Source organism: Scyliorhinus torazame, chromosome 10 (genome assembly GCF_047496885.1).
Source record: "Scyliorhinus torazame isolate Kashiwa2021f chromosome 10, sScyTor2.1, whole genome shotgun sequence".
In the NCBI taxonomy this organism is placed as follows: Eukaryota; Metazoa; Chordata; class Chondrichthyes; order Carcharhiniformes; family Scyliorhinidae; genus Scyliorhinus; species Scyliorhinus torazame.
The window spans coordinates 51,941,038-51,960,490 of record NC_092716.1 but is presented as its reverse complement, the minus strand read 5'-3'; the positions used below and the strand labels follow the sequence as shown (position 1 = coordinate 51,960,490).

The 19,453-nt window shown below is 48.4% G+C and overlaps 1 protein-coding gene across 6 annotated transcripts in view; it reads right to left on the bottom strand.

Moving 5' to 3' along the window:
* Positions 1-17,493: 17,493 nt before the first annotated feature.
* Positions 17,494-19,453, bottom strand: part of ankrd27 (ankyrin repeat domain 27 (VPS9 domain)) — a 115,385-nt gene continuing 113,425 nt past the window's right edge. For 4 of the 6 annotated variants that reach the window (XM_072518105.1, XM_072518107.1, XM_072518108.1 and 1 more), the window contains one exon: positions 17,494-18,412. In XM_072518105.1, the coding sequence (XP_072374206.1) occupies positions 18,134-18,412 (279 nt within the window). In that variant the 3' untranslated portion in view covers positions 17,494-18,133. The remainder of the gene's footprint in view (positions 18,413-19,453) is intronic. The other 2 variants (XR_011949452.1, XR_011949451.1) reach the window with 2 other exon arrangements.

Below are 19,453 nucleotides of genomic sequence, written 5' to 3'. Positions count from 1 at the left end.
TATTATTAAAAGTCCTCACTAGCAACGGGCCCAGCAGGTCCATGTATTTCCTGTAAAATTCAACCGGGAAGCAATCCAGCCCCGGGGCCTTCCCTGCCTGCATGCTCCCCAATCCTTTAACCAGCTCCTCCAGCCTAATCGGCGCCCCCAAACCAGCCACCTGCTCCTCCTCCACCCTCGGGAACCTCAGATGATCTAGGAATCGTCGCATCCCCTCCTCCCCCGCTGGGGGCTCAGACCTGTACAGGTCCCCATAAAAGTCCCGAAATACCTTGTTTATTCTCACCGCACTCCGCACCATATTCCCCCCTCTATCCCTAACTCCACCAATCTCCCTCGCTGCCTCCCTCTTACGAAGCTGATGTGCCAGCATCCGACTGGCCTTCTCCCCATACTCATATTCCCCTTGCGCTTTCCTCCACTGTGCCTCTGTTTTCCCTGTGGTCAACAGGTCAAATTCCACCTGGAGGTTCCGTCGCTCCCTAAGTAGCCCCTCCTCGGGGGCCTCTGCATAACTCCTGTCCACCCTTAAAATCTCCCCCAACAACCTCTCCCTCTCCCTCCTCTCTCTCTTCTCCCTGTGGGCCCTAATGGAGATTAGCTCTCCCCTGACCACCGCCTTCAACGCCTCCCAGACTACCCCCACCTGCACCATCCCGTTGTCGTTGGCCTCCAAGTATCTTTCAATACACCCCCGCACCCGCTCGCACACTTCCTCATCCGCCAACAGTCCCACATCGAGGCACCACAGCGGGCGCTGGTCCCTCTCCTCCCCCAACTCCAGCTCCACCCAATGCGGGGCATGGTCCGAGATGGCTAAGGCCGAATATTCCGTTCCCTACACTTTCGGGATTAGCGCCCTACTCAAGATGAAAAAATCTATCCGGGAGTAGGCTCTATGGACGTGGGATAAAAAGAAAAATTCCCTGGCCAGCGGCCTGGCAAACCTCCATGTATCTACTCCCCCCATCTGGTCCATAAACCCCTTGAGCACCTTGGCCGCAGCCGGCCTCTCACCCGTCCTGGACTTAGAACGGTCCAGTGCTGGGCCCAGCACCGTGTTGAAGTCCCCCCCCATTATCAAGTTTCCTACCTCCAGATCCGGAATCCGACCCAGCATGCGTTTCATAAATCCGGCATCATCCCAATTCGGGGCATATACGTTCACCAGTACCACCCGCACCCCCTGCAACCTACCACTCACCATCACATATCGACCTCCATTATCCGCTACAATATTCAGTGCCTCGAACGACACCCGCTTCCCCACCAGTATTGCAACCCCTCTGTTCTTCGCATCCAGCCCTGAATGAAAGGCCTGTCCTACCCATCCCTTTCTCAGCCTAACTTGATCTGCCACCTTCAGATGCGTCTCCTAGAGCATAACCACGTCTGCCTTCAGTCCCTTTAAGTGCGCGAACACCCGGGCCCTCTTGACCGGCCCGTTCAGGCCCCTCACATTCCAAGTTATCAGCCTGATCAGGGGGCTACTCGCCCCCCTGCCGACTAGCCATCTTTTCTAGGCCAGACACGTGCCCGCGCCTCCCGCACCCTCCAGTCCCCCAGGTGGCAGACCCCCGCCCCGACTACCTCTCCTACTTCCAGCTCCCCTTTGGCCAATGCAGCAGCAACCCAGTTCCCCCCCCCCCCCCATCCTCCCTGCCCCCTCCCCCCTGCTAGATCCTCATCTAGCCATTTTGCTCCCCCCCATGACACTCCCGTAAGTCAGCTGACTCCTGCTGACCCCGGCCTCTCCCGCCATTCCATCGAACCCCCAGTGTGAGAATCCCCCCACCCCTTGGCAATCAGTGTGCGCTCCTCTCCAGCACCGCCCTTCCCCCCCAGCCCCGCCCCCATCCTTCCGTAACGCGGGAAAAAGTCCGCGCTTTCCGTCTGAGCCGGCCCCGCCCCCTCTGGCGCAGCTCCTTTTTTGCGGCCTTACCCCAACTCTCCATCCCCGGGCCTCCACCCCCCCCTTCCTCCGCGGGGCCCTGCCCCTCCTATACCGACGCCCACACTCTCCCACAGCCCCCACATCAAATCCATTCACCCATCCCCACCCAGCACCAAAACAAAAAGAACATTCCCTAAACGCAGTAAACCCCCCCCCCACGACAAACCCTCAGTTTGAGTCCAACTTCTCAGACTGGATAAAGTTCCATGCCTCATCAGGCGTTTCAAAATAGTGGTGCCGATCTTGGAACGTGACCCACAATCGCGCTGGCTGCAGCATCCCGAACTTCACCCCCTTCCGATGGAGAACCACCTTAGTCCGGTTAAAACCAGCTCTCTTCTTAGCCACCTCCGCACTCCAGTCCTGGTAGATTCGGATCTCCGTGTTCTCCCACTTGCTGCTCCGTTCTTTTTTGGCCCATCTCAAGACGCACTCTCTGTCCATAAAGCGGTGGAACCTCACCACTACAGCCCTTGGCGGCTCGTTGGCTTTGGTCTCCTTGCCAGGACACGATGAGCCCCATCCAGCTCCAGGGGCCTCGGGAAAGTTCCCGCGCCCATCAGCGAATTGAGCATCATGCTCATATATGCCCCGGCATCAGGCCCCTCCCTCCTTCAGGGAGACCCAGAATCTGAAGATTCTTCCTCCTCGACCTATTCTCCAGGTCCTCAAATTTTTCCTGCCACCTCTTGTGCTGCACCTCATGTGCCTCCACCTTCACCGCCTGGCCCAAGATCTCGTCCTCGTTCTCCGAGGCTTTTTGCTGCAAATCCCGGATCGCCGCCCCTTGGGCCTTCTGGGTCTCCACAAGCTTCTCAATCGACGCCTTCATTGACGCCAGCATTTCTGTCTTCAGCTCCGCAAAGCAGCTTTTGAGGAACTCCTGCTGCTCCTGCGACCACTGCGTCCACGCTGCCTGGTCTCCACCTGCCGCCATCTTGCTTCTCCTCCCTCACACTTTCTGCTGCACCAGAATCACTTTCTTAACCACTCCACTCCTGGTCCAATCCATACAGTGCCGGGGGAACCTTGCTGTCACCTTCCCACACTGGGAGCCGTCAAACAATTGCTGTTGGGGCCCCTCTAAAGAGCCCAAAAGTCAGTTCCTGGCGGGAGCTGCCGAACGTGCGACCTACCTCGGCATAGCCGCAACCGGAAATCCCTGTGACGCTATTTAGATCATGGTTGATCTATATTTTAATTCTCTGCTTATCTCAGTTTTGTAACCCGGAGTACCTTGCAGATGATTGCTGTTTGCCAGTTCAACCAAGCATAGTCAGCCTCCACATATTCGCCAATTATACTATTGTCACCGTTTGCACTCGAGGTCAGATTTGCCTGCTTAGCATCAAGTCCTGGTTTAGTTATAAATACCTACAGAACGAAAACTGATGTTTGACTCTTGATAGCATTCACTTTTTTTTCTTCCATGTGGTGTGGTGGAATTTGTTGTTCATCCCTCATTGTACTTGAGCCAATTGGTTTGCTAGGCCATTGCAGAGAGCAGATAAAAGAACCACGTTACTGTGGGGGTCCGCAGTCACATATGGGCCAGACCATCCCTGGATCAAATTTCCTTCCCCCAAGGGCATTAGTGAACCAGATGGGTTTTTACAACAAAAATCAACAATAGTTTCATGGTCACCATTACTGAGCCTAACTTTATAATTTCAGATTTATTACTTGAGTTTAAATTTCACCAGCTGCCCGGTGAGACTTGAGCCCATGACCAGTGCATTATCCTGGGCCTCTTGGTGACTAGTCCAGTGACATTAACATTATGCCACTATCTCCCCATCTGCCAACTCTGGTTAGCCTACAGGTAGCTTGCTTATACTGAGCCAGTCAACGCCATTGTATTCAACCAAGAGGATGAGTTCACAGTGTGTTCGGGGTTAGAACAACATGATTGGAACCAACCAGGGAACAAACTATTTTAGACCTGATAATGAGACAAGATTAATTAATGGCTTTGTAGTAATGGATCCCATAGATGCAAGAGATCATTTGGACTGAGGGTGAAATAGTTGGATCATAAACCAGTGTCTTGAACTTTAAAAAAGGCAAGTACATGGTTCCGAAGACAGAGTTGGCCAAAGTGGACTGGGAAATAGATTAAAAAGTAAGATTGTAGAGAAACAATGGCAGACATTTAAGGAGCTATTTCATAAGTCAACAAAGCTATATTCCATTGAGAAAAAAGGATGCTACAAGAAGGATATACCATCCGTAGCTAAGAAAGTTAAAGCTGGTATCAAATTAAAAGAAAATGGGTGTGATTTAACCACCACGTTGGGCCCAGTGTTGATCTGGGCACGCCAATTAAATAGCGGGAAAGGTCAAAATAGAGATTCGCGCCAGGCAAGAATCAATTTGCCAACTAACTGGCCCATTTCCTATGGCGAGTTCTGGATCTTGCCCAAATATGGCGAGCATAAATTTGACCCCGATTTACACTAATTTCCATCTCATTAGCGAGATTGCGCGGCACGGTAGCACAGTGGTTAGCACTGTTGCTTCACAGCGCCAGGGACCCAGGTTCAATTCCAGGCTTGGGTCACTGTCTGTGCGGAGTCTGCATGTTCTCCCCGTGTCTGCTTGGGTTTTCTCCCACAAATCCCGAAGGACGTGCTGTTCGGTGAATTGGACATTCTGAATTCTCCCTCCATGTACCCGAACAGGCGCCGGAATGTGGCGACTAGGGGCTTTTTACAGTAACTTCACTGCAGTGTTAATGTAAACCTACTTGTGACACTAATAATGATTATTATTATTGAAGTAGAATGTGAAAGCTTCCCAGAATTAATCAGCTCCCCAGCGACAAATCACACGGATATCATTTAGTCCTTGCTGCTGAGGGGAACTGAGGTGAGTAACCATTTCCATGATGCATTCTGCCCCAGTGCTCGGGGTGGGGAAGGTGGAGATCCCTCAGGGGGGTTGTGCTTGATGGTGGTGCTGAAGCATTCTAGGTGGGGGGTCGCCCCTGGCCCCGAGGGTAGTGTTGAGGGGCTTTTTATCTGTGAGCCCCTCAAGCCATCTTTAAATATTGTGGATACCCATAACAAGGGCAACTACAGTTGCTGCCTGTCCTGCCAAACACTTCCAGGACTGAGCCCTGTTCTTGGTTATACGCTGACAGTCGCTTTTTTAAAATTACTTTATCAGAGTTCCAAAGCCAGAGCTCAGAGCGTGAACAGGGGCAAACCCCTAATCCAGGTCCTTGCCTGCTCCAAAAACAAATTCAAATTGAATCCAATTCATGGTCCCCACAGGAGAGACGTACCAGATCTAGGCATTACACCTGACCTCACGCTCATCTTAGCCAAAAGGCTGAGACCCCCCCCCCTTTGACTGTGAAGAGTGCCCAGCTTCACAGCTGAAGGATATTACGAATAAGGAATTGGCCTTGTTAATTGTGAGAGCACTTCGCAGCTGCAGGTTGTGTTTGCTGCTTGGTAGCTTTCTGTGGTCCTTTTCTGTAGCCGGAAAGAAGGACAATTTATTCTAAGGTACCTGGGTGCTGGAACACCAATTTGATGTACGGTTATTGGGCGGTGAATGCAGAGAAGATTCAGGGATGGAATAGGGAGGCGGGGGCTTTGTGGGTGAGGTTGGCTGCAGAGGTGGCACACTGAAGATTTGGCGGTGGTTTCAGCAGAATTTCAGGTTGGGAGCAGGGTCCGGAGGAGGGGGTCACGGATTTGAGCCAGGGAAATAGATGCAAGGTTCTAGGGATGGGAGGAGAGGGAGATGAAGGATTTGTTTCTGGGAGTGCAGTTTGCGAGCTTGGAGGAGCTGAATGAGAGGTTTGGGCTGGCACGGTGTGAGAGTTTCCACCACATGCAGGTGTGGAACTTTATGAGGAAGGTTTTTCTAACCTTCCTGATATTGCCTGCTTCTTCGTTGTTGGAGGGAGTGATGTCAGGGGGGCTGGAGAGGGGTTGTTTTGGCAATTTATGGGAGGATTTTGGAGGAGGATAAGGTGTCATTGGAAGGGGTTATGGCTAAGGGAGGAGGAGTTGGGAGCCACGTTGGAGGAGGTGTTGTGGTGTGAGGTGCTGCGAAGGGTGAATGCCTCGACTTTTGTGCACAAGGCTGGGGCTGATACAGCTGAAGGTGGTGTACAGGGCACACCTCACAAAGCCACGGATGAGCCGGCTGTTTGAGGGGGTGGAGGATGTCATGATATTCAGATAAACATCATGGTGCAAACACACATACACACTGATGGACAGATCAATGGACCAATCAACACACACGCAACATCACAGCCAATCACAAGCAAGGGCACACACACTATAAAACGGGGAACACCACAGTTCCCGCTCATTCCAGCAGGAGACAGCTCAGGGCACAGAGCTCACAGCAAGCCACTCAGACATTCACCATGTGCTGAGTGCCTCTCCAAGATAGTGTAAGGGCTGGGTCCACAGGTTAGAGGGTAATGAACGAACCACAGTAACAAGTTTACAGATGTTGTTATTGATAGTAATAAAACAGAGTTGTATCATCTGCAACCATGTTGGTTCGTCTGTGTAGCAGAGCACCCAACACGACATAGTACCAAGCTTGGAACCCAGCAACTGTGAGACCAACCTACACATCTTCAGGAATCCGTCATCCTGCGCCATGGACACCATCAGCCCACCGCAGCCGCTCCAGATCGCTGGAAATCTTGGCGTCAACTGGAAGCTGTTTAAACAGCGCTTCCAGCTCTTCCTCGAAGCCACAGACAGGGAGAATGCTTCAGACACCAGGAAAATCGCCCTCCTCCTCTCCATGACAGGGCAACACGCCATCCACATCTACAACTCCCTGGTGTTCGCGGACGGTGAGGACAAGACAAAATACAAGACGGTCCTTCTTAAACTCGAGCAACACTTCAGTGTCGAGGTAAATGAGAGTTTCGAGAGGTACCTCTTCCAGCAGCGCCTGCAGGGTAAGGATGAGCCTTTTCAATCTTTCCTGACACACCTCCGTATCCTCGCGCAGTCCTGCAGTTACGAGGCCACCTCCGATTCCATGATTCGGGACCAGATAGTTTTTGGGGTCACCTCGGGCACCCTACACCAGCAGCTGCTCAAAATTAAAAGCCTCACCCTAGCCACCGCCATCGAAGCCTGCGTCCTCCATGAAAACGCGACCAGCCGCTACTCCCAATTCCAGGCTGCCGAATCGGCACGGCAGGGGTCCTACGCGGCCGAATCGGCACGGCAGGGGTCCTACGCGGCCGAATCGGCAAGGCAGGGGTCCTAAGAGGCCGAGCGGGTCCTGGTGATCGAATTCCTCCCGGCCCGCAGCCCGGATGAGGGCGGCCATTTAGCGGGCTTTCCGCGGCCTCCCGCGCTTGTACACGCTAAAAGAGACGTTGACGCAGAGGGACGTGATGCGCAGGCGTGCTCTACGCAGGACCGAACTGCGCATGCGCGATGGCGCAACGAACGCCATGACGTCACGACGTGTGGCAACTGTGGATCCGCACATTTAAAGCGGCAATGTCCAGCAAAGAACCGACAATGCCTCCGCTGTGGCAAGATGGGCCACTACGCTGCCTGCTGTCGAGCAGCTCAACCTGCCAACGCTCCCCAATTCCACCAGCCTCGCAGGGACGTGCGGACCATTCAGCCTCCATACACCGAGTCATACCCTGACGATATACAGACCGGTGATACAGACGACCGGGAAGCCTTCCGTGTTGCGGTCATTGACAGGAACCGGATGTCCCCAAGCAGGACCCACCAGCCGATGCCAGTGAACAGCGTCAATCCGGGTGATGAATGGTGTGCCACCCTGACGGTCAACCGATCACCAATCACATTCCGTTTAGACACTGGTGCCTCCGCCAACCTAATAGCATGGTCAGCCTTCTACGCCTTGAAGGTCAGACCACCGATTCGGCCATCCTGTTGTAAGGTGGTCGACTACAATGGAAACGTTATCCCGGCCATGGGATCCTGCCAGCTCCAGGTGACACACAATGCATACACAGCATCACTTTCCTTTGAGTTAGTTGGATCATTGAAGGACTCCCTGCTAGGCGCACAGGCGTGCAAGGTTCTCCACCTCGTTCAGTGGGTACACACTCTGTCTCCAGAAGGCACGTCAGACTTCCCGGATGCAGACTTTAGGGCACAGCTCCACTCGCTCCTCGCCCACAACCAGGAGGTTTTCGAGGGCATGGGCACACTGCCCTACACTTACAGAATACGGCTCAAACCGGACGCTACCCCGGTCATTCACGCACCTTGTAGAGTCCCAGCACCATTCAAAGACCGCCTCAAGCAGCAGCTGCAGGATCTCCAGGACCAAGGAGTGCTTTCTCGGGTCACGGAGCCCAGGCCATGGGTCAGCTCCATGGTGTGCGTTAAAAAGCCCTCTGGCGAACTCCGGATCTGCATCGACCCGAAAGACCTGAACAACAACATCATGAGGGAAAACTACCCCATACCCAAACGGGAAGAGATCACGAGCGAAATGGCCTCGAAGGGTTTTTGGCAGATTCAACTGGATCAGTCCAGCAGGAAGCTGTGTACCTTCAACACTCCTTTTGGCAGGTTCTGCTATAACAGAATGTTGTTTGGCATCATCTCGGCATCCGAGGTATTTCACAGAATCATGGAACAGATGATGGAGGGCATCGAAGGGGTGCGCGTCTATGTTGACGACGTCATCATCTGGTCCACCACACCACAGGAGCACATCTATCGTCTCCAGCGCGTCTTTGCTCAGATACGAGAACACGGCCTGCGCCTCAACCGAGCCAAGTGTTCTTTTGGCCAAACTGAGCTGACGTTTCTGGGGGACCACATATCCCGCTCAGGACTGCGTCCGGTTGCAGACAAGGTGAGCGCCATTACAGCCATGCCGCAGCCGGCAGACAAGAAAGCAGTGCTACGCTTTCTCGGGATGGTCAACTTCCTGGGGGAAGTTCATTCCCAACCTTGCCTCCCACACAACGGCTCTTCGCCACCTAGTGAAGAAGACCACGGAGTTCCAGTGGCTGCCCGCACACCAAAAGGAATGGGAAGAGCTCAACATTAAGCTCACCACAGCCCCGGTATTGGTGTTCTTCGACACCTCTCGAGGTACAAAGATTTCGACTGATGCCAGCCAGTCCGACATTGGGGCGGTACTCCTGCAACGGGATGACACTGCATCATGGGCCCCGGTCGCCTATGCCTCGTGGGCCATGACCCCCACAGAACAGCGCTATGCGCAGATCGAGAAGGAGTGCCTGGGTTTGTTAACTGGCATAGATAGGTTCCACGACTACGTGTATGGTCTCCCTCAGTTCACTGCGGAAACCGACCATCGCCCCCTGGTCAGCATCATACAAAAGAACCTGAATGAGATGACCCCTCGACTCCAGCGCATTCTGCTCAAGCTCCGGAGGTACGACTTCCAACTGGTCTACACCTCATCGTTGCGGACGCCCTATCGAGAGCAGTGAACACACCACCCGACTCGGAGGGATTCGTCTGTCAGGTTGCAGTGCATGTGGCCTTCACATTGGCCAACCTGTCAGCTACTGATGCAAGTCTGGCCCATATTCGCCGTGAGACTGCGGCTGACCCCCTTCTACAATGTGTGATGCACCACATGACGGGAGGGTGGTTCAAAGGACAGTGCCCACAATTCTACAATGTCCGGGACGACTTGGCCATCATTGATAGTGTCCTCCTAAAGTTGGACCGGATTGTGATTCCACACAGCATGCACAGGCTGGTCCTCGAACAACTACACAAAGGCCATCTTGGAGTTGAAAAGTGCAGGCGGAGGGCCTGAGAGGCGGTATACTGGCTGGGCATCAGTGATGACATCGCCAACATGGTGCTCAACTGCCCCACCTGCCAAAGGTTTCAACCGGCGCAGCCTCCTGAGAAGCTTCAGCCCCATGAGTTGGTGACGTCCCCCTGGGCGAAGGTGGGTGTGGACCTTTTTCACGCGTTTGGCAGGGACTACGTCAACATCATAGATTACTTTTCGAATTATCCAGAGGTCATACGCCTGCACGATTTGACATCATCCGCTGTCATCAGGGCATGCAAGGAAACCTTCGCTCGCCATGGCATTCCGCTTACTGTCATGTCGGACAATGGGCCCTGTTTTACGAGCCAAGAATGGTCTTCTTTTGCTGCTTCGTATGGCTTCACACACGTGACGTCCAGCTCTCTGCATCCTCAGTCCAATGGCAAGGCGGAGAAGGGCGTTCATATCATCAAGCGGCTCCTCTGCAAGGCTGCTGATGCCGAATCTGACTTCTGTTTAGCCCTGCTGGCCTATCGCTCGGCCCCACTAGCCACTGGCCTCTCACCAGCCCAGCTGTTGATGGGTCGCGCCCTCAGGACCACTGTGCCATCCATTCTTGTTCCTAAACCCGGCCATGCTCCAGTACTGCAAAGGATGCAACAGCAGCGTGCTCAGCAGAAGGTGGCACATGACATTCGGGAAACTGATCTTCCTGCCTTGGCGCCTGGAGACAACGTCCGTATACACCTACCAGAGGGTGGCTGGTCGGCAACTGCCGAAGTTCCCCGACGCGTGGCACCCCGCTCGTTCCTGGTTCGCATGCCTGATGGCTCCATTCGCCGGCGCAATCGCCGGGCTCTTCGCCTGCTTCCGCGCTCGCTACGTGATCATACACCAGTGCTACGCCCTCCTGTTAATCCTGACCCACCCTTGAGGCGGTCAACCCGAATTCATCGCCCACCTACTCGGCTGGACTTATGAGCCTGTTTGAACATTGGACTCACTAAAGTTTTATGCCACAATGTTAATATGTTTCTCTTTTTGTCGTTACAGGAGTTCGTTTTGATACTTGATGTTTACACTTGTTTTGTTTATGGTACAACCTCGTTGCTATGTTGCACCTGACACTTCCTATGTATATAGTTTAGCCTCATGTACATGTAGACACACACATTCAGCTGCGCTCAGTACACATCTATATTTATTAACACATAGGCACATATTTTTGTAAAAAAAGGGGGGATGTCATGATATTCAGATAAACATCATGGTGCAAACACACATACACACTGGTGGACAGATCAACGGACCAATCAACACACACGCAACATCACAGCCAATCACAAGCAAGGGCACACACACTATAAAACGGGGAACACCACAGTTCCCGCTCATTCCAGCAGGAGACAGCTCAGGGCACAGAGCTCACAGCAAGCCACTCAGACATTCACCATGTGCTGAGTGCCTCTCCAAGATAGTGTTAGGGCTGGGTCCACAGGTTAAAGGATAATGAACAAACCACAGTAACAAGTTTACAGATGTTGTTATTGATAGTAATAAAACAGAGTTGTACCATCTGCAACCGTGTTGGTTCGTCTGTGTAGCAGAGCACCCAACACGACAGAGGATATCGGTGAGCGATGTGGGAGGAGTCCTGTGAATCATGTGCTTATGTTCTGTTCCCGCTCGAAGCTGGAAAGGTTTTGGAGGGCAGTTTTCAGTACCATTTCGGGGATTTTGCATGTAGATGTGGAGCCTGTCCCCTGAAAGCCATATCTGGGGTGTCGGACCGGCCAGAGTTGCATATGGGTGTGGGGGCAGATGTCTTAGCCTGCGCCTCGCTGATTGCCCACATCCGGATCTTGTTGGGGTGGAGGTCAGCTTCTCCACCCTGTGTCTTGGTGTGGCGAGGGGACCTGCTGGAGCTCTTCGCCCGGGAGGTGAAATTTAATCTAAGAGGGGGGCGAGTGTGGAGTTCCTCAAAAGCTGGGGTTTGTTCATTCTGCATTTTGAAGAGTTGGTTACCGTTGACTGCTGAGGTGGTGGTGGGTGGGGGGGGGGGGGGGGTCAGAATAGTACAAAATCAAATGGCAGAAAGGAGGCAGGAACTTCAAGTAATCATGATCACTGGAGAAAAAGTGCGAAGAAAATAAATGGAACAAAAGGCTAAAAGGTCCGCTGGAACTGGTGGCTTGTATCCTATGGTTAAAAGAAGTGGCTGCAACAATAGTTGTTGATTTGGTTGCAATTTTCAGAAATTCCCTAGATTCTAGAAAGGTTCCATCACACCCCAAACCCCCCCCCACCCCCGATGTAATACCACTGCTCAAGAAAGAAGGGAGACGGGGAGCTGGAAACTACGAGCCAGTTAGTCTAACATGTCAGGAAATATCTGGGATACATTATTCGGAAGGTAGTAGCAGGACATTAGAAATTAAAAAAAAAAAAAAATGTTTTAAATATATTTTATTGAAATTTTTCATTCGCAAGTTTTTCCCCTTACACATCAAACATAAAGAAAATTTAACAATACAAGTAACATGATAACTACAATCTAATAAAGAGTAACTAACTAACATGGTAAACTAACCCAATAACATAAAATGAAAGTTTCCTCCCCACCCCCCTCCCCCTGGGTTGCTGCTGCTGGTCATCTATCTTCCCTCTAACGTTCCGCTAGGTAGTCGAGGAACGGTTGCCACTGTCTGGTGAACCCTTGAGCCGATCCTCTCAGTGCAAACTTAATCTGCTCCAGTTTTATGAACCCCGCCATATCGTTTATCCAGGCCTCCAGTCAGGGGGTTTTGCTTCATTCCACATGAGTAAAATCCTACGTCGGGCTACTAGGGACGCAAAGGCCTCGACATTGGCCTCTTTCGCCTCCTGCACTCCCCTCCAATACCCCTCTAGTGCCGGGCACAACCAAAACATATGTGTGTGTGGTTGACATTAGAAAATTAAAATGCAACAAGGGCAGAGTCGATATGTTTTTTTGAATAAGCAGGATGGTTTAAGGAAAGCCAGTACATGGGAGTGTATTTGGATTTTCAAAAGGCATTCAAAGTTATTGCAGAATAGATGGTGCTGGAAATGATATGCTAGCATGAGTAGGGGATTGGCTAAGTGATAGGAGTCAGACAGAGCGCTACAGGGATGAGTGCAGGGGTCTCAACGATTTACGGCTTACGATCTTTATTTAGGTCTTGGAGGAAGGGACAAACTATTATAACTAAATTTGCAAATAATACAAAAATAGATAGGAAAGGAAGTTGTGGGGAAGATATGAAGAGTCTGCGAAGGGATATGGCGAGGTTAAGTGAATGGGTAAAATATTGGTTAACTTTAGCAGGAAGACAATAAAGCAGAATATTATTGAAATGGAGACAAACTACAAAGTTGCAGAACAGGGATCTGGGTATCCCTGTACATGAAACAAAAAATTAACAGGCAGTTACAGAAATCAGAAAGGCAAAAGGAATATTGGCTCTAATTGCGAGGAGGTTGGAATGTTGGAATGGAGGTTGAAAGTCTTGCTACAGCTGTACAGGCCATTGGTTGGACCGCTCCTGGAGTACCGTGTATAGCTATTGTCCCCTTATGGAGGGGTATATTGCATTGGAAGTAGTTCAGAGAAGGTTTACTGGGCTGATTCCTAGGATGAAGGTGTTTCTGAAGAGGAAAGGTTGAGAAGGCCTGGCCCAAACACATGGAGTTTAGAAAAATGGGAATTGAAACATTTTAAGATTCTGAGGAGGCCTTCTGCACTGAAAATTTGCTGATTCTATTCCGCACTGTAAATTCTCTGATTCTATTCTGCACTGAAAATTTGCTGATTCTATTCCGCACTGTAAATTCTCTGATTCTATTCCGCACTGTAAATTCTATGATTCTATTCCGCACTGTAAATTCTCTGATTCTATTCCGCACTGTAAATTCTCTGATTCTATTCCGCACTGTAAATTCTATGATTCTATTCCGCACTGTAAATTCTCTGGTTCTATTCCGCACTGTAAATTCTATGATTCTATTCCGCACTGTAAATTCTCTGATTCTATTCCGCACTGTAAATTCTCTGATTCTATTCCGCACTGTAAATTCTATGATTCTATTCCACACTAAATTCTATGATTCTATTCCGCACTGTAAATTCTCTGATTCTATTCTGCACTGTAAATTCTATGATTCTATTCCGCACTGTAAATTCTATTCCGCACTGTAAATTCTCTGATTCTATCCGCACTGTAAATTCTATGATTCTATTCCGCACTTTAAATTCTCTGATTCTATTCTGCACTGTAAATTCTCTGATTCTATTCTGCACTGTAAATTCTATTCCGCACTGTAAATTCTATGATGCAATTCCGCACTGTAAATTCTCTGATTCTATTCCGCACTGTAAATTCTATGATTCTTTTCTGCACTGTAAATTCCATGATTCTATTCCGCACTGTAAATTCGCTGATTCTATTCCGCACTAAATTCTATGATTCTATTCCGCACTGTAAATTCTATGATTCTATTCCGCACTAAATTCTATGATTCTATTCCGCACTGTAAATTCTATGATTCTATTCCACACTGTAAATTCTATGATTCTATTCTGCACTGTATATTCTATGATTCTATTCCACACTGTAAATTCTATGATTCTATTCTGCACTGTAAATTCTCTGATTCTATTCTGCACTAAATTCTATGATTCTATTCTGCACTGTAAATTCTATGATTCTATTCTGCACTGTAAATTCCCATGATTCTATTCCTCACTGTAAATTCTCTGATTCTATTCCGCACTGTAAATGCTATGATTCTATGACAGGGCAGATGTTTTTGTCGGTGGGGGAATCAAGAGCTAGGGGGCACATTTTAAAAATAAGGGGTCTCTCGTTTAAGATGGAGATGGAGGAAGAATTTATTTTCTTAGCGGATCATCAATCTTTGGAATACTCTTTCATGGAAAGCAGAGGCAGGTGGTTGCTTTAATTAAGGCTGAGTTAGACAGGTTTTTGATTGACAGGAAGTTGAGGAATAGAAGGAACAGGGCTGCCAAGAGGAGATAAGGCCGCAATCCGATTAACCGTGATCTTATCAAATGGAGTAGGCCGATGGGCCAAATAGCCTAGAACTGCTCCTTTTTGCTTACACAGTACTTTCCATTACCCATGAATTATCTATCCTTACCCAGGCTTCTCTTACAATTGCTTAATTTCTCACAATCATGAATCCGCAGTTTGGAGTTGTAGATTGCTATACCGCATTGTATAAGATTTGACAAAAGGAGTCATCAAGACTGGAAACATTAGCTCCCTTCTTGCTCCACAGGTGATGTCAGACCTGCTGTGACTGTCCAGTACTTTCTGCATTTGTGTTTGATGTTCATACCAGTGTTCCTTTTGATATATTTAATGAGCTGGATTGGGTATATAAGGGTACGCGTTCAAAGCATACAGGTGGTTATGAAAGTCAGAAATGTAGTCAGCAATGAGAATAGAAACAGACTTCAGGAGGACCTAAGGCTGGTGAAATGGGCAGACTCATGGCAGATGCAGTTTAATGCCGAGATGTGCAAAATGATGCATTGTGGTGAGAAGAAATGAGAAACGGCAATAGAAACTAAATGGTAGACTACATAAATGTTAAAAGTACTCATGAACAGGAGTAGGCCAAAGCAAAGTGGGAGGAAGAGTTGGGAGAGGGTAAGGAAGTTCTAGTGTGAGGTGCTCCAGAGAGTGAACGCCTCCACCTCGTGCGCGAGGTTGGGGCTGATACAGCTGTAGGTGGTATCTAGAGCCTCACAAGGACGAGGATGAGCCGATTCTTTGAAGGGGTAGAAGATGTGTGTGAATGTTGCGGGGGGGGGGGGGGGGGGGGGGGGCGCAAATCACATTCATAGGTTTTGGTCCTGTCCGAAGCTGGACGATTACTGGAAGGACTTTTTTAGGGTAATCTCTAAAGTGGTGCACGTGAAACTGGACCCGAGCCCTCGGGAGGCCATATTCGGGGTGTCGGACCAGCCAGGGTTGGAAACAGGTGCGGAAGCAGATGTTGTAGCCCTCGCCTCATTGATTGCCCAAAGGCAGATCCTGTTAGGGTGGAGAGCAACCTCTCCACCCTGTGCCCTGGCGTGGCGGGGGGACCTGTTGGAATTCTTGACTCGAGAAGGTTAAGTTTGAACTGAGGGGAAGGATGCAGCGGTTCTACAATTCATGGACGTTATTCATTATGCACTTTCGAGAATTGGATTACATCAAACATTAGGGGGTGGTTGGGAGAGTTGGGGGGAGGGGGACTGTATGTGTTAATGGTGACTATGGGTTCTACAATTCATGGGTATTATTCATTATGCACTTTCAAGAACTGGATAACATCGAACATTAATTTGGGGGGGGGGGGGGGGCGGGGTGGTTGGGAGGATTGGGGAGAGGACTGTATTTAATGGTGACTATGGGTGATTCCGGATCCCTTGTTGTCATTTATTTATGTTAACATGCGGGCTAATGTTTGGAGTTTGGTGGGAGGATGGGATCGTTGTTATTGATAAGGGGATTGACATATTTGTTATGGATTATTGTTTATTGATGGTGCAAATTTGGGAGAAAATGTGGAAAAGGAGAATAAAAATATATATTTTTTAATGAACAGGAGTAGGCCATTCAGCCCCTCGAGCCTGCTCCGTTATTGAATGAGATCATGGCTGATCTATGGCCTAACTCCATATACCTGCCTTTGGCCCATATCCCTTAATACCTTTGCGAAACAAAAATTTTAAATTAACTGATCTCACATCAATTGCCATTTGTGGGAGTTCCAAACCTCTACCATCCTTTGTGTGAAGAAGTGCTTTCTAACATCTCTCCTGTACGGCGTGGCCCTAATCTTTACACTGTGCCCCCTGCTTCGAGACTCTCTAACCAATGGAAACAGTTTATCTCTTTCTACCCGGTCTTTTCCTGTTAATATCTTGAAATTCTGGGGGAAACAGGCCTAATTTGTAACTCTCATAACTTAAACTTTTATGCAAATTTTTTATATTTCCCTAATAAACAATTTTTCAATGAGTTCATTGTATTGACTCATGGTGTTAACCTTCACCCTTGTTTGGGGCTCGTGATATATTTTTCAGATGGTTACATGGCAACAGCCTGCAGTAAATTAAGTCATGATTGAATACAGCAAATCTTCTGTTTGATGGATATTGGAAGCTTGTGAAAATGAAATTTGATTTCTACCATTTATATTTCTTCAAAATTAAAAGATTTCTGTAATATCCAAATATTATCAGAAAATTCTTATGGAAATTCTAGGGCAAAAATCATCATAAGTCCTTTTACAAACACTTTATAGCTTTATTTTACTCCATCGATATGCCAAAGCACTTCCCCAGCTGAAGTCATAGCAATTTCTTCAAAGCATGGACAGTTCTATAAACAGGAAAAATGTGATCTCTGGGAAAACTTATAGGAGCATCTCTATTCTCATACATTCTGCAGAGTGTAGTCTTTCGCATTAGAGATACGTGTAAAGCATCCCACAATCTAATTCAGATCCATAGTTCGGCTTTACATATACTTTGTGCATCACAAGAATGGTGTGATTCAAAGGATTAATAGCATATTTCCAGACATGCTAAAACAATGCCACCAAATACTGCATCCAAGAGACCCAGATTATGAGGCTAGAGTTACTACAAACAGGTTAGACTTACAGCATTCATGGTCTTTGTCTAGCCTGATCAGTAGCAAGGGGGGGGGGGGGAAAGAGAGAGAATAAAAATTTCAAAATCCAAATGTTTTCCCAAAAAAGTTTATTTTTGAATAATTATTTGTTTATCTGAACAGTAACATTCCTGAAGCACGTTTATAAATTAAATTTAAGGCACACATTGTTATAGAAACTCCTCCTGAAAAATACAGACACCGACTGAAACAAGCTTTATTTGTGCTTAATAGAAGTTGGCAAAAGTTTAAAAAAATACATTTTTGACGTTTTAATGTTAAAATCACATTGCCAATAACCATGGGTAATTTATTTTCAGGTACATACCTATATACACACACACACAAACATAAACAAAACACAGAATGATGCAGGACTAATGGAATACGACATAGTAGCTCATGGACCAAGCTCAATTTCCCTATACAAGTGCAAAGTAAAATATTGCTACTGCAATACATTTATCCATACGGTTTTAAGTGCTTTCCCCTTTGTGACCTCAGTGGATTACTTGGATTTTTATCCAAGGTTTCAGTTTTAGCAAATCAGTTCTCCGGTTGAAGGAGGTACCAAGAATTGCAATCCTTTTGTGTACATAATTTAGGTTAGGTACCTTCTTGGAGGCTGCATTTTGTTTAAGCAACTAGTGTACGAACATTTTTTTGGTTCCAAACAAAATTTATATATTTGTGGCTGCCCACTTTTGCATCACTAACTTTGAAAATCTTGTGAATTTTGTGAACGATTGCAAAGTTCTCCAAACTCCCCCACAAATTCGGCGTTGCCGTTTACATCATTCAGTTTATTGGGTAAACAGTTTGCAAACTCTGCGCATCTCCTTCCTGGATGATCAGTCTTGATATTGTTTGCTGTGATTAACATTTCTTTCTCAGTTACAAGGCCAACTTCGGGATTAAAAAACAATGATGCACTGTGATCCTTTGTTTCAGTTTGTTTCAAATTTCTTTTGTCGAAAGTCTTGATTGCCAACTGTCAGTCAGACAAAAACAAAATCAATGCAAATGTACATAAATTAGAGTACTAACTTAAAACAAGTAAAGGACAGCATTAACAAAATTGCAGAATATGCACAGAATTGGCAAAGGAGCTTCAATACAGGTCAAATGTGAGGTAGTACATTTTGTAGGAGGAATAAGGAGACCACATATTTCTTGGGCAATAAATGTCTAAATGGGCAAGACCAGCCTTTCCCAAACCCTGGGCTTCCATGGGCCTCATCAAGGATTCCATGGTAGGTCCAGCAGTTTTAAACTTGAGAAAAGCTGTTCAAGGGCAGTTTCTCATTTTTCTGGCTACTGATGGATGTACTAATCAGCCTATGCATCAGAGGCCGGCCTCTTATCGGACAGGTCAGGGTGAGAGTAAAGGTTACCGAACAGCAGAGCAAGGTAGACCACAGCCACAGGGCGGAGGAGAAGCCAAGGAATGGGGGGTAACAAGTCCGAGGCCAGGGGTCCAAGGCAGCGAGAAATGAGAGGGTGGGTACGAGAGAGAAATGTTGAAGGGAGTGTGTGTGGGAGAGAGAGGGAGGGTGTGTGGGAGAGTGAGGGAGCGATGTGAAGGAGTGAGTGTGTAAGAGATGGGAGTGAGAGAGAGGGGGGTTGCATGTATGTTTGTACCTGTTGCCCAAAAATAACTCAATATAATGGGCCATAACTTCCTCGGAATTGAAATCAGCAGCGGATTGTCATTCCGTAGCGACTTCACGGCACTTCTCAAGTACCTGTCTAGCCTGCCCTTCCTGACTCAGGCCAGATGAGATTCAGGCAACGAAGTGCATCACCAGCGGCGAAGTGTAAAAGGATTGGAGTGAAGGAATACTAGCGGCTGTGAAGCAGGTGACTTTCAATGGCCCATTGAAAAAAAGACCAGAGAGAAGGTAAGTGACATGGGGGTGGGGGTGGAGAATTGGTGGTCAGGACAATCCCGTGCAGGTCTAGTTCTGGTCTTTAAAATAGTTACTCTGAAGTTACAAGTGCTTTTATTACTTCTTACGCTTTCAGAATAACT